This window comes from Dendrobium catenatum, unplaced genomic scaffold (assembly GCF_001605985.2).
Source record: "Dendrobium catenatum unplaced genomic scaffold, ASM160598v2 fragScaff_scaffold_475, whole genome shotgun sequence".
Lineage (NCBI taxonomy): Eukaryota > Viridiplantae > Streptophyta > Magnoliopsida > Asparagales > Orchidaceae > Dendrobium > Dendrobium catenatum.
This window is the reverse complement of record NW_021318937.1, coordinates 241,013-255,420: the sequence shown is the minus strand read 5'-3', so window position 1 is coordinate 255,420 and position 14,408 is coordinate 241,013. Positions and strand designations below refer to the sequence as shown.

General features: G+C 34.0%; 1 protein-coding gene across 1 annotated transcript; it reads left to right on the top strand.

The window, feature by feature from the left end:
- Window positions 1-1,320: 1,320 nt before the first annotated feature.
- Window positions 1,321-13,939, top strand: LOC110112806 (thioredoxin-like protein YLS8). The gene is made up of 3 exons (XM_020845142.2): window positions 1,321-1,490; window positions 1,617-1,807; window positions 13,408-13,939. Exons 2-3 carry the CDS (start codon window positions 1,688-1,690, stop codon window positions 13,714-13,716), a joined length of 429 nt encoding a protein of 142 aa, XP_020700801.1. The 5' UTR covers window positions 1,321-1,490; window positions 1,617-1,687; the 3' UTR covers window positions 13,717-13,939.
- Window positions 13,940-14,408: the final 469 nt, after the last annotated feature.

The window sequence follows — 14,408 nt, the reverse complement described above, 5'->3', positions numbered from 1 at the left end:
CGGAACTCTGCCGGATTTTCAGGAAACGCAGGAATTCTGCACAACTTCCACGTGATGCTGAAATCCTTCCCAATTAACAACGGAGTTCCCTCCTGACGCCGAAACTCAGCCCAAGTGAAGCCGGAGTTCTCCTCTGCCAGCAATGACGTCGGACCTTCACTCTTCGCCAAGTTTCTACCCGACGTCGGACTTCTACCGGTTATCGGACTTCGTTGGACGTCTATGCGAAGATGCATTTCTTTCCATTGCTGGACTTCTACCTGACGCTGTCCTACTGATCTTCGTCGTCAGACTACAGTCCTTCCGACCTCCGTCGCCAGCCGACTACGGTCCTCCTGACTTACGTCGCCCGCCGACTACAGTCTTTTCGACATCCGTCGCCCGTTGAATACGGTCCTCTTGACTTATGTCGCCCGCATACTACAATCTTTCCGACCTCCGTCGCCCGCCGACTACGGTCCTCATGACTTACGTCGCCCGCCGACTACAGTCCTCCGTCGCCAGCTGACTACGGTCCTCCTGACCTACGTCGCCCGCCGACTGCAGTCCTTCTAACAAAGCGAATATGTCGATAGTAGCTCTTTGTATTTACATCATGTAATGTACTCCATAAGATGTACATCAAGCTAAGGCCTTCTCCCAAGGAAGGGCCTCATTTGTAATCGACTGCGAATACTAGTGGATTCGTTCAAACTGGGCTAGGCCCCGTGGTTTTTCCCCCTTTTACAGGGGTTTTCCACGTAAAAATCTTGGTGTCTCATAAATGCTAGACCCTCTCTCCTTATCTGATTGCGTGCCAGATTTTCGTACAATGCTAAGACGATAAACTTTATATTTCTTTACCGCCGCGAGTACTCCTGGATGCAACAATTCATAAATTTGTTTAAATTTAATATATTACTTAAGTTATTTCTGACCTAAATTAACTTTTAGCTTAATTAAAAAAATAATTATTCATAATTTAGTTTCAAATTAATAAAATTAATTTTAAATTAGTCTATCTCATATATTTATTTAAAAATTATTTAAAATTAATATATTACTTAATTTATTACCAGCCCAAATTACTTAACTTATTATTGGCTATTTCCCAACTCTCCATACTCCCAACTCGCTAAATGTCCTGAATTTCTTAAATTGTACGGCACATTTATGAGTCAAAATATTTGGTGACATTGCTCATTTTTAAATTGAGGTTTATTTGAGACAGTTTTTTTAAAGTTTTTTAAAATTATTATTTTTGTTTAAAAACATTATTAAAAATTTTACATTATTAAAAAAAACCTGCTAATTTAAGATTTTCACCTATATTCTTCCGATAGCTTTTAGGCTGTCAAGGGTTTGTTTTTTCTCTGTTCGACTTCGCATAGTTTTGGACTCTTCGCCTTCTCAGACGAGGTTACCTTGCTGTCGGATCGGTAGTCAGGACAGTTCGACGACCTTCTTCCTGCTGGATTGGAAGCAACGACGGGAGCTTAGTGGCTGCGAAGGTAACCATCTTACTCCGCTTTCGCACGCTTCTTCGGTCAAATCCCGTAACTCCGAAGGCAAAAAGAGGGGAACGGAGGATTTAATTTTCCGTGAGATTTAAGATGTAAATTTTGTGTGTTTGGCAGGATTTAGCTCAAAACCTGCTCAAATTAAATCTTGCTACCGAACAGCCCCAAATTGTGTTCGTCGCTGAGGAATGTCTTACTTGCTACCGCATCTGCACTCAGGATGGGCAGTTGACCAGGCAATACTGGCTGAGGAGGAACGCCTCGTCATCATTCGATTTGGTCATGATTGGGATGAAACTTGCATGCAGGTTCTTTATCTTTCCTTTCAATTTTTCTTCCTTTCTTTGATTTAATTGGATATATTTCAATTTTATCTTGTGTACAATGCCTTCCTTGGAGATTCGCTCGTTATCCTATTCGTTGACGTCAGATTAGGGTTTCGGTTATAGTCAGGTTTATTATGTGGTTTTCTTTCTGATGTCTCCATCTCCATCATTAGCTACACGAGTGAAGGTTGTCCGCTCAATGAATTTTGTTAGAAACCTGCTCCTTGATGCGTTTTAATTGTTGGAATTTTGTTGGAATGTTAATATTAAAAACTAAGTAAACTATTGTGTCTGCTGGTCTAGTCAATTATACTGGACTGTGATAATAATATGATTTTAAGGCTTTCATATTCTCGGACAATTTGCATCAGCCATTATCGTTTGTCCTCTCTAATTCTAGGTCATGTCAAGGTCTTTCTAAGTTTTTTTTATTGGTTGGAAAGTCTTTCTAATTATTTTTTTATTATTATTGGTAGGAAAGTCTTTCTGAGCATTCATTGATGCATTCCTCAACATTTTATTCACGAAAACACTTTATAAACATGAATTTCAGTTATTAATGATGTGTATGTAGAACTAGTGAATGTTGCATTTTCACTATTCCCATTTTGTAAGGATAAATGATATTCATCACATCAAACTTAGTGTATTGAGTGAGATATATTGTCAAGTAAATAATGGTTATTGAAGCTTAGCTACATTCTTCATAAATCATGTGGTATTTGACAATTCATGTGAATAACTTTCATGTTTCTTAAACTTTTATTTAGGATAAACATCCACAATATAATTAGGATTTTACATGAATTTAAGCTGGAATATGTAGGCAATCAGGTATATTGTGTAAGCTTGAAAATGACTCAACAGTCGTCCACCCACATCCTATTGATTGGTGCTTAGTCCCCCTTTCTAGAGGTTGTAGGTTTGAGAAGAGACATGAATATGCATATGAGATTCTTATGCTTTGTGCTCAATGCTGTCTCCAACGCCCGCCCGCCCGTCCCTAAATCTAAAACACGCACAGTGTTATATATATGGTTAAGTCAGATTATGCTTGTATTTAAGCTATAAGACATAGGCTAGTGCTTACAGCAAAATGATTCAATAAAAAAAAAGTAGCAATGCATTCGAGGAATGAGATTGTTGTACAAGCTTGTATGTGATGGCTATGATGTTTGCATGCCCTATGAAGTAAAGGGAATGATTATGGCAGGATTATGCACGTTATTAAGATTGCAAAAATCAGAAGTTGTATTCATAAAGAAAATCTAGTAGACAAGGATGAAAAAAATGAGAGTATGTTTTGGTACATAATGTTGAAGGGTCTATAGTTATGCAACTAGATGATGTAATTGATGTAGATCACACGTAATAAATTGGGATTCATAGATCAAAGAACATCAGATTAACTACCCACTTTCTCGAATACTTGTGTTTGTAATTTTAACACGTTTGTCGGAGCACATGCAAGGTGTATTTATTTTAAGGGATCATATTTAATACATAAGCGGCATTTTAAAATATTTAATTATGATTCATTTACGCAAGTGATTTCATTTAACGTGCCCAAGATTTCATTGAAGGGCCTACGAACGCCTTCTGTCCGCTTGTATAAGTACGTTACAGATCTGGTGGCGTTACTTTAAATTAGGTTTCATTTATAACACATAGAAGATATCCCTTTGTTGTTATTATCCCACTCAACATAGCTTGCAGGGAATGCTTGTTCAATAGGCATTAGGAGATTGTGCTAGTATTCATAGGAGAATTATCTTGCTTGCTATAAGTTACCCTATTCTCTCCCGTAGTTAGATTGATTTATTTGATATAAGCTCCTTGTCATTGCTTGTAAACTAGTTGTTGTGGGCACTACAAATTCCTTGCTCCCTTTTATAGGTGAATTATAGTGTGTTGTATTTTGCCTTTGGGTTGAAGGAAATGGTTTGAAGCACCAATCACTATAGATTTTGACAAATAGAACCCTTTTTGTCGAATGGCATGTATCATCCTTGAAATTGAAAGTCACATATATGACTAATATAAGAGGACTATCAACTCGTAAGGGTGTTTGTTGAACAAAATATGTTGTTTCTTGCATTTTTTTGTTTAGTAGTTTGAAGAGCTTCTCTGTTAGAGAGCTATTGTGTGAGCTGCCACTTGTTAGAGAGCAATTTCAGAGTTGTTGTGAGTGTTGTTCTTGCTCAGAGAGTTGTTTTGTTTGGGTTATTCAATTGGAGAGCTGCTCAGTTGAAGATATTTGTGAGAGATTGTATTTAGATTGAATTATTGAAAACATTTCATTTTTGTGTTGTGTTTATTTTATTTGAATTGCATTACTTAATCATGTTAATAAATTAAGTGATTTTTAATTGAACTTAAGTTTTTTTTTAATTAAAATTAATTATTCGAGTTTATTAATTGAAGTTTTGATTTACATTATTAATTGAATTTTTAAATTACTTGTTTAATTAAATTGATTTAAAAGTTTTAATTGTTTAATTTGATAATTTAAATATTTAGTTTGAATGTATTTTAAAATTATTTATTTATTTAAATTATCGATTAGATTTAGTTGCCCATTCATTTAAAGGATTTAATTAATATTTTAAATTAAATGATTTTATTAGTGCAGAACTTTAAATTGATTCATCTCAAATTCATAATGCATCAAATGATATCACAAAGGCCAATTTTAGGAACTTTAAGTTGGCTTTTGAAAAAATGTCTAGCCTCAGATTATTTGGATTATTTCATTTTTCATAGCTCTCGAAAAAATCCAGCATATCCATATTAGAGAAAATCATTCCAACTTATTGTGCCTTTGGGGGAGGCATTGAGGCCGGCTGAAGGGCTTGTAACATGCAACAAAGTGCATTAAATATGCTCCAGAGGACATAATAGAGAGCGATAGTTGAATCAATTTAAAGTTCAATTTATTTCAAATTAAATTTTTTTATTACTTTAAATTTCATTTGATTTAATTATGTAAATTACAATGGGGATTAATCAATTAAGGAGAAGTTTCAAAACTTGGTTTCAATTAAAATGATTAGTTAGTTAATTAGAGGTTTCAAATTCAATTTAAATTGACTGTAATTTAATTAGTGAGTTTCTAATTGAATATTAAGGTATCCTTTGTTTAGTTAACATATTTTAAGTTTGATTAAAATTTAGATTTCAATGCATTCATTTTAATTTATTAATCAAATTAATGTAATGGTTAATTTCAGATAAAATTCATGTTTTCCAAAATCCATCTAAGTCCAGAGGTTTTGAGAAAATTTCGGCAGCCTCCCGGCATCCACTCCCTGGCACCGGGAGGTAAGGAGGGCATTTGCCTTTTCAAGTTCGCCCGGTCGGAGCGAATCAACGGTCAAGGGCTTCGAGACGTTGTTGGATCTTGGAATTGGTATTCGGAAGCTTTGATTGACGATGATTGGTTGTCAGAGATTCTTGTCGATTGCCTTTCAAAAATTTGTCCAAGTTCTTAATTTTTGAGAAAAATTTCGGCAGCTTTCCAGCGTCTCCTCCCCGGCACTGGGAGGTAAGGAGGGCATTTTCCCTTTCAAGTCCACCCGGGCCTGAACGAATCAATGGCCAAGGGCTTTGGGATGTCGTCGGGTCCCGGATTTCATGTTATGAAGCTCCAATTACCGATGATTAGTTGCAGATTAATTGCCGTCGATTCGTTGCCAATTGCCTTTCCCTTTTCTTATTTTATTTCATTCATTTTTTCATTTTTTTTATTTTATAATATATATATATATATAATCTGCAACCGGCAATCGTCAATAATATATACTAGCATGAGGCTTACGCCCGACATTGGACTCTATAGGAAAGGAAGAAGGGGAGAGAGCAGTTCATCATAATTATGATTCAAATGAAGAACCCCTTAGCGATGACAGTGTTGATGACTTATGAGTTATTATGAGATATGTCATTGCTATTTATTTTTGGAAATTGGAATTATATGTTAATGAAAAGAATACTGGGATTTGGGAAAGATAGAATTTTGAGTTGAACTATATTTCATGTTATTTTATTATTGGGATATTTTTATTTCACTTCATTTTTTATGCTTTTTTATGCTTTATATTATTCATTCATTAGTACATAAAAAAATATCATTTTATGTTTACGAAATCTTTTGATTTTGAGGCTTACGCCTCAAAATGCCTTGAGGCTTACGCCTCGCCTCATGAATGAAAAACGCCTCAATACCCGAATACGCAATTTTAAACATTGTATATATATATATTGAGAGAGGGAGGCGGGATAGAGCAAGAGACGGAACATCCGGCTAGGGCTTGGAGACAAACAGGCTCAGACGCTCGACTGTTTGGTCGGTGGGCTTCGGGTTGGCCGGCGAAGGCTAGGGTCGGCCGGTGACGGAGGGTCCCTGGTCGGCGTTGGCTTAGATTGACGGAGGGTCCAGACTCGACAGGCTTCGGTCGGTGAAGGAGTTTGGCCGGCGGCTCCGGCTTGTAGATGTGGTGGAAAGTCGGTGAGGTCAGGTTGGCTTTGAGCTCGGAGAAGGAAGTGCAACCGGTGATCTGGAGGAGATGCGGTCGGAGATGGTGCAGTTCGATCTTTGAGCGAGAGCACTGTAAGTTTCCCGAAATCTTCTTTCCTCTTTGCTTGGGATTCTGATTGCGTGAGAGTGAATGAGGGATTTCATTGTTTTGAGTCATGAGTTTGCGGTTATTTGCGATTGTGGGGAAGTGGTTGTGACGTGGGGATGACGGTTGGGTCGTGGGTTTGGTCCGAACAAAGGTTTTAGGTCAACATATATAAAGATTTCAAGTCACGTCAGTGCAAGGGGATGATTTCCCTCAGAAATTAGTAGTTGCACATGTGTTGCAATCTAATGAACTCACATCTAATCAAACAAATAAGATTGAATAGAAACTGAAATTTTATTAAGCCAAAGTTTTTTTTTTTTAAAACCTGTAATAGAGATCTATTAATTTATAAAAAAGACTAACCCCTAGTAACAACTCTTATCCAAATCACAATAATTTTGTATTCATGTTCATAAAAGAAGGAAAATAACATGATATGCATGGCAGTAACAATCAACAATCCCAATGACTATAGTATTGTCGAAAGACAACCATCTCATAATGAATTGTTTGAAGCCCAACAACAACAACAACAACAACATCAAGCCTTTATTCCACTACGTGAGGTCGGCTACATGAATCCTTTTTCTCTATTGTGTCCTATTAATGGTCAAATTCTCGTTTAAATCTAATAAAGAAAGGTCATTCCTAATATTTTCTAACCAAGTCTTTTTAGGTCTGCCTCTAACTTTCTTAACAAGTTAACATAAGTCAAATCAAATACCTCTACTCTCCTAACCGGGTCCTTGGAAGGCCGCCGTTTTATATGACCAAACCATCTAAGGCGACTCTCTCTAATCTTATCTTCTATTGGAGCTATGCCAACCTTTTCACGTATATGCTCATTTCGTATCCTATCTCTAAGGGTAAAGCCACTCATCCACTTGAGCATCCTCATCTCTGCCACATTTAACTTAGTATTATGCTTCTCTTTTAATGGCCAACATTCAGCACCATAAAGCATTGCAGGCCTCACTACCATCTTATAGAATTTTCCCTTAAGTTAAAGGGGTACTTTTCTATCACACAACAAGCCTGATGCATTCCACCACTTCAACCATCCAACTTGAATTCTGCTGATAATATCCTCATCTATTTCACCATCACTCTGAACAATAGATCCAAGATTTCTAAAACGTGTAGTCTTATTAATGACTTGATCGCCCAAAGTCACAATCCCCTTACTAGGTCTATTACTACTAAAATTATACTCTATATATTTCGTTTTAGATCTACTTACTCCATTAAAAAAAAATCATTTATAAGCACAGGCTGCCTTTTTAGCCTAAAAAAAAATCATTTATATTTCTTCCTCTTCTTACTCCATTAAAAAAAAACTTTGTGAAACCAGAGCACAGATCTAGAAAACCAGGAAGCACAGGCTGCCTTTTTAGCCTCCTCTGTAATTTGTTCTTCAATAGCTTTTACTGAAATTAGCAATCATTTCTTCTTTTTGTTCTGACTTTGTTACAGTTCTTGCTCCCTCTCTCACTCTCTCTTCTCTCTATCTCTTTCTCTTCATTTTTCTTTGTTAAGAGAGACCAACCTGTAACGAGAGAGAGAGCAGTAAGGGAGTAGTTCTACAAGATCCAGTTCTTGAAAATGCAATTATTGCTCAGTTCGGCAAGCAGTTCTGCAAGGAGCTCCTCTTTCATTTATATATTTTTCTTTTTAGAAAATATTTTTTTATTCACATTTGCTTATGCATAAGAGGTACACCTTACAAACATTTTTTCAAATTATTTTAATTTTTAATAAAAATGTTTTTTAAACATTAGTTATTTAATGAATATAATGAACTTTACTTAAATTTTAGTGATTTTAGATTGAGATTTATTAGATTAGTTTAATGATTATAAAAGAAAATTTAATCATACATACAAAAAATAAATCATAAAAATATATTTCTATTCATATATGCATATGAAATTCCTTTGATAGATATGAAATTAAATAAGAGATTTATAAATTTTAAATTTATATATTCATCTCACCCTCAAACAAAAATCACCCGGTAATGAGACAACACAACTATTTTAATTTAGGCCCCCCCTGAATAAAATTTCTGGCTCCGCCACTGGTTTCCATAGTTGATCTACCCGGCATGAATACAAATTGATTTTGAGAAACATTAGTATCACGTCGCAACATATGCTCCATAACTCGCTCCCATAGTTTTAAAGTTTGACACATTAAATTAATTCCTTTATAATTCGCACAATCTTGTGCATCACCTTTATTCTTAAAAATAGGAATTAACACACTCATTTTCCACTCATCTGGCATCTTTTAGTCTTCAAAATAGTATTAAAAAGTTTAGTAAGCCAAGAAATTCCATCATCTTCTAAGCATTTTCACACCTCTATTGGAATATCATCAGGTCCAACAGCTTTTCCACCCTTTATTTTCTTTAAAGCCTCTCTAACTTCGGTTTTACTAATACGCCGATAAAAACTGAAATCTTTATTTTCATTCGGGGTGCTAAGGTCACTATAATCAATATTACTTTCATAATTTTTATTAAAAAGTTTAGCAAAATATCTCATCCACCTTTGTTGAATATCATTTTCTAAGAAATATTTTTTGATCTTCATCCTTAACTGAATTGTTTGAAGCCCACCATAGAAAAATTGGGAGGCTAAGGATAAACATGTGGGGAAATAGGATAAGGTAGAGAAATATCACATTAGGAACATGCTAGGACTCTCCGCATCAATTTTCCCAGCTCAGAAAAATTTACCTCCAATGAATTGATTATTTGATAATTGCAAAGCAAATTTGGAACATAATTATTACTCTACCTATTACCTAACTATGATTCATCATATATAGGTCCATTGCGCCAACACAAGTTACTTATGGAATCTATCGTTAGAATCGCAAACAGTTTCTTCACCTTGCAAAGGTTTGCAAACAAGTTGTATAGGTGCATTTGGCTGCATGTTGAATGTGAATTTCAAGGAGATGGAATGATAGAAGAATCCTAAGAATTGGCAGCATACTCATGAAATAAGATTAATACAAACATATTGAAGACTTGATTATTTAAAAAAAAATCAAGTTATAGACTTTATTTCTATTATTATGTTTTTTTTTAATTTATTTTTTTATTTTTACTTTATTTCTATTATTATGTTGAATTTTAAAATGTACTGCCTTTCTTGCATTTAATTTCTTAAAGCTTTTTTAAGGTAGATTTCATGAATCAAACACACCATTATTTTATTAACTTTTTAAGCACTGCATACGTCTTGTTCACAATTAGAGAAGTGTTTACAATTGCTTTAAGTTATAGTTTGTGTCTAGTTATTTTATTCATGTACGTTAGATAAATCATGAAAATGACTAATATGATATGAAACAAGTAATGAAAATGCCAAATTGTTAATATAAATCCGGATGAAATAATAATAAAGATCCATATTTAATCCCCTAATGAAGATATGATAAAGAACCAAGAGGAAAACAATCCATGAAGATATGATATGCTTAATGGATGAGCAATCTCTTTAAAAATAAATTAACCCAAACAATTTAAATAGAAATTTGATGAATTATACACTTTTAAAGTTAATCAATTGGATACAACAATAACAACAACATCAAGCCTTTGTCCCATTACATGGGGTCGGCTACATGAGTCCTTTTTCTCCATTGTGTCATGTTAAAAGTCAAATTCTTGTTTAAATCTAATAAAGAAATATCATTTATATTCTCTAATCAAGTCTTTTTAGGTTCACCTCTACCTTTCTTAACATAAGTCAAATATAATACATCTACTTTCCTAATCGGGTCATCGGAAGGCCGCTGTTTTATGTGACCAAACCATCTAAGTCGTCTCTCTCTAATCTTATCTTCCATTGGAGCTACTCTAACCTTTTCATGAATGTACTCTATTCGTATCCTATCTCTAAGAGTAAAGCCACTCATCCACCTGAGCATTATCATCTCTGCAACACTTAGTATTATGCTTCTCTTTTAATGGCCAACATTCGACACCATAAAGCATTGCAGGTCTCACCACCATCTTATAGAATTTTCCCTTAAGTTTGAGGGGGACTTTTCTATCACCCAACAAGCCTGATGCATTCCCCCATTTCAACCATCCAACTTGAATTATGTTGATAATATCCCCATCTATTTCACCATCACTCTGAACAATAGATAGAAGGTATCTAAAACGTGAACTCTTATTAATGACTTGATTGCCCAAAGTCACAATCCCCTCACTAGTTCTATTACTACTAAAATTACACTCTATATATTTAGTTTTAGATCTACTCAAGCGAAAACCTTTAAACTCTAAGGTTGACCTCCATAATTCAAGTTTACATTCAACTCCCCCTTTAGTCTTATCAACAAGAAGAATATCATCAGCAAAAAGCATATACCATGGTACATCCTCTTGTAAATGTCTAGTGAGAACATCCGTTACTAAAGGAAAAAGATATGGGCTTAAGGCTGATCCTTGATGTAATCCAATCGAAATAGGAAAATACTTGATCAAACCACCTAGTGTTTGAACACAAGTAATATCTCTTGCATATATTTCTTTAATGATTTGAATATAAGTGCTACTAACTTATTTGTTTTCAAGAACTCTCCGAAGCACTTCTCTTGAAACTTTATCATATGCTTTCTCTAAGTCGATAAATATCATGTGTAGATCCTTCTTTTTCTCTCTATATTTCTCCATCAAACCTCTCAATAAATGTATGACTTCCATAGTAGACCTACCCGGCATGAATCCAAATTGATTTTGAGAAACATTAGTATCACGCCATAACCTATGCTCCATAACTTGCTCCCATTGTTTTAAAGTATGACTGATTAACTCAATTCATCTATAATTCGCACAATCTTGTGTATCACCTTTGTTCTTAAAAATAAGAATTAACACACTCATTCTCCACTCATCTGACATCTTTTTAGTCTTCAAAACAATATTAAATAGTTTAGTAAGCCTAGGAATTCCTTCATCTCCTAAGCATTTCGACACCTCTATTGGAATATCATCCGGTTTAACAGCTTTTTCACATTTCATTTTCTTTAAAACCTCTCTAACTTCTGTTTTACTAATACGTCGATAAAAACAAAAATCTTTATTTACATTTAGGGTGCTAAGGTCCCTAAAGTCAATCGTATTTTCACATTTTTCATTAAAAAGTTTAGCAAAATATCTCACCCACCTTTGTTGAATATCAGCTTTCAAGAAAAGTATTTTTTTGATCTTTATTGTTAATGCACTTCACTTGAACTAAATCCTTACTATTCCTATATCTTTGTTTGGTTAACTTATGCATATATCTTTCTCCCTCCTTAGTATATAATCTATTATATAAATCATTAAAAGCTAAAATCTTTGCATGAGTTTAGCATCGCATATTACTTTCTTAGATTACTTACATGTCTCTTTATATTTTTTCCAATTATTAGAATTTTTACATCTAAACTAATTTTTGTAACAAATATTTTTATTTTTTATCTTTTCTTGTTCCACCGCCAACTATTTTTACTATTAGGAGCTTTCCCTTTGATACTCCAAGCACAAGTTAATCAATTGGATAAAATTTTAAAATCTAAGTTTCTTTCAGAGCATTCTTCTTCAACAAATTGTTATAAATATTGGTTTAATTCGTCATTCTTCATAAATTTTTACTAAGAATCGGTGAATCCTTCATAAATATTTACTAAGATTTGGTATATCCTGAAACTAAGAACCAAAAACAAAGTCAGCTTTAGTTAATCATTTATTTAGTAAAAATATCTTTGGATATGTCATCAAGAATTATATTTTCATAATACTCATTTGATTCATCAACTAAAATAGATATGTTTAATTTAATTTCACATGCAAGTACGTGTTTAATCTCCCTTAGAAGTGTATGATCTCATGCCCAGTTTTTTTTTTTTAATAAACTATAGCTCTGATTATTTTTCAAATACGAATTTAGGTTCATTAATAGGTTGTACAGTAGGTGGTGTAGATTTAGCCTTAACGTCATATGCATCCTACATATTTTCAAAAAAATATTCATGAATTTTAGTTCGTTCAATTTAATTCATATTCAGGCATACATTATTCTTTTGTTGATGTGTTTTCAACTAGCTTTAGATGAGATATTATTGATTTTTTTATCAGGACTAAGCATGTGTGCAAGAGTATGTGTAATTTTTCTCAATTTCTCAAATTATGTACAAAGCCTCAAATAAAGGTTTTGATTATTTGTAGCTTAGTTCATCCATGATTTGTCCCTTTATTGAAGCAAGTAATATTTATAGTTGTTGATAAAATCCTAAGAAATGCTGCAAATGTGGAACTTGTTTTTCATGCATATATGAAAATGTAGAGTTTTGTATTATCTTAAAGCTTTTGATTTAGGTGTAAGAATGACCTATTATCAATCAAGAGAGGCCAGAGCTAAAAAATGGTAGTCAATTCATTTATTGATTTATAGCATTAAGGATGTGCATAAAATATGGATAATAAATCCTTTTATGTATATTTTACTAGTATTTTTATACATACTAGTGAATTGGCAGTATAGGTCTTTTGGAACTGTTTAGGTTTGGTATTTTTTAGAAAATGATTTGTTGCCTCATATAGCCAAAAAAGTCTCCAAGTCATTCGATTTATGTCATCTGACATGCATATATAATGTTTCATCCATTCAATAACATTGGAGACATTTCTATTTGCTCTGGATTCATTGCTGGCATATTTGAGTTCTACAAATTGAAGAAAAATGTTATACCATTTCATATAGATCTGCAGTTTTGGTATTTCTTTCATGGTTTTTTCAAAGTTGAGAGTCTGTGGCAAGTATACACTGTAAGAAAGATTAAAATCGGCTTCCTGGTTTAACCATTTTAGTATCTTAGTGTTTTTAAGAAAAATTAGATACACCTTTAAATTTTTTTTTCTTACCTTAGCCTTGGATTTTTTCTTTCTTTCAGATGGACGAAGTTTTAGCCTCAGTTGCTGAAACTATAAAAAACTTTGCAGTGATATACCTGGTAGATATCACAGAGGTACCTGATTTCAATACAATGTATGAATTGTATGATCCGTCCACAATTATGTTTTTCTTCCGTAACAAGCATATTATGATTGATCTTGGCACTGGTAACAACAATAAGATCAACTGGGCGATGAAGGACAAGCAGGAGTTTATAGACATTGTTGAAACTGTCTTTAGAGGTGCCAGAAAAGGGCGTGGCCTGGTCATTGCTCCTAAAGATTACTCCACAAAGTATCGCTATTAAGTTCACTTGTTCAACTGTCATGTAATTGGTATATGTTTACACACCTATTAAGCTATATTGACATGTTGATTTCGTAATACCTTTCTTTGTTCTGTACTGTTTAAACTCTTCTTTGTCGATGCTGCCTTAAAAACGAGCATGCCTAAGCTCTTTGTAGTTATTTATGACAGTGTTGCAGTTTTAATAGTATTATTATTCCATCCTATTAGAAATATTTTTCTGATATGGAATCCATATAGAAAATAAGACTTTTGCTTGCATTATACCAGTTCATGTTTTTGGAAGTTGTGTACCAGTAGTGTGAGAGTTTGATCTACAGTTCCCTGGTTAAGAGCTCCAAGACAACACCAAATACATTTACATCACTCTGCAATGTCAGCTTCCTTGTTTGTACAATGGAAACGTTCCTGTTAGGTTTGATCATATGCCTTTTCATATCTGCACATGCTTTTAGCACCTGTAAGAAAGTATTGTGTTGAATAAGGGTAATAGAAGTAATGCTAGTATACTGAGATCATAGTGAGTGGTGTTAAATCCTAGGCTCCTGTTTCGAAAGTGATCCCACGGCTATGAGTAGTGATCCGTGGGAAGTCCACTTGGATCACGTTGAATACCTTCCATAGCTAGGAAACTATTGTGTTGAATAAGGACAATAGAAGTAATGCTAGTATATTGAGATCATAGTGGGTGGT

Coding starts and splice junctions, on each gene's coding strand:
- LOC110112806 (XM_020845142.2), top strand. CDS start 1,688: ATGTCTTACTTGCTACCGCATCTGCACTCAGGATGGGCAGTTGACCAG. Junction 1,808..13,407: donor GGGATGAAACTTGCATGCAG/GTTCTTTATCTT, acceptor TCTTTCTTTCAG/ATGGACGAAGTTTTAGCCTC.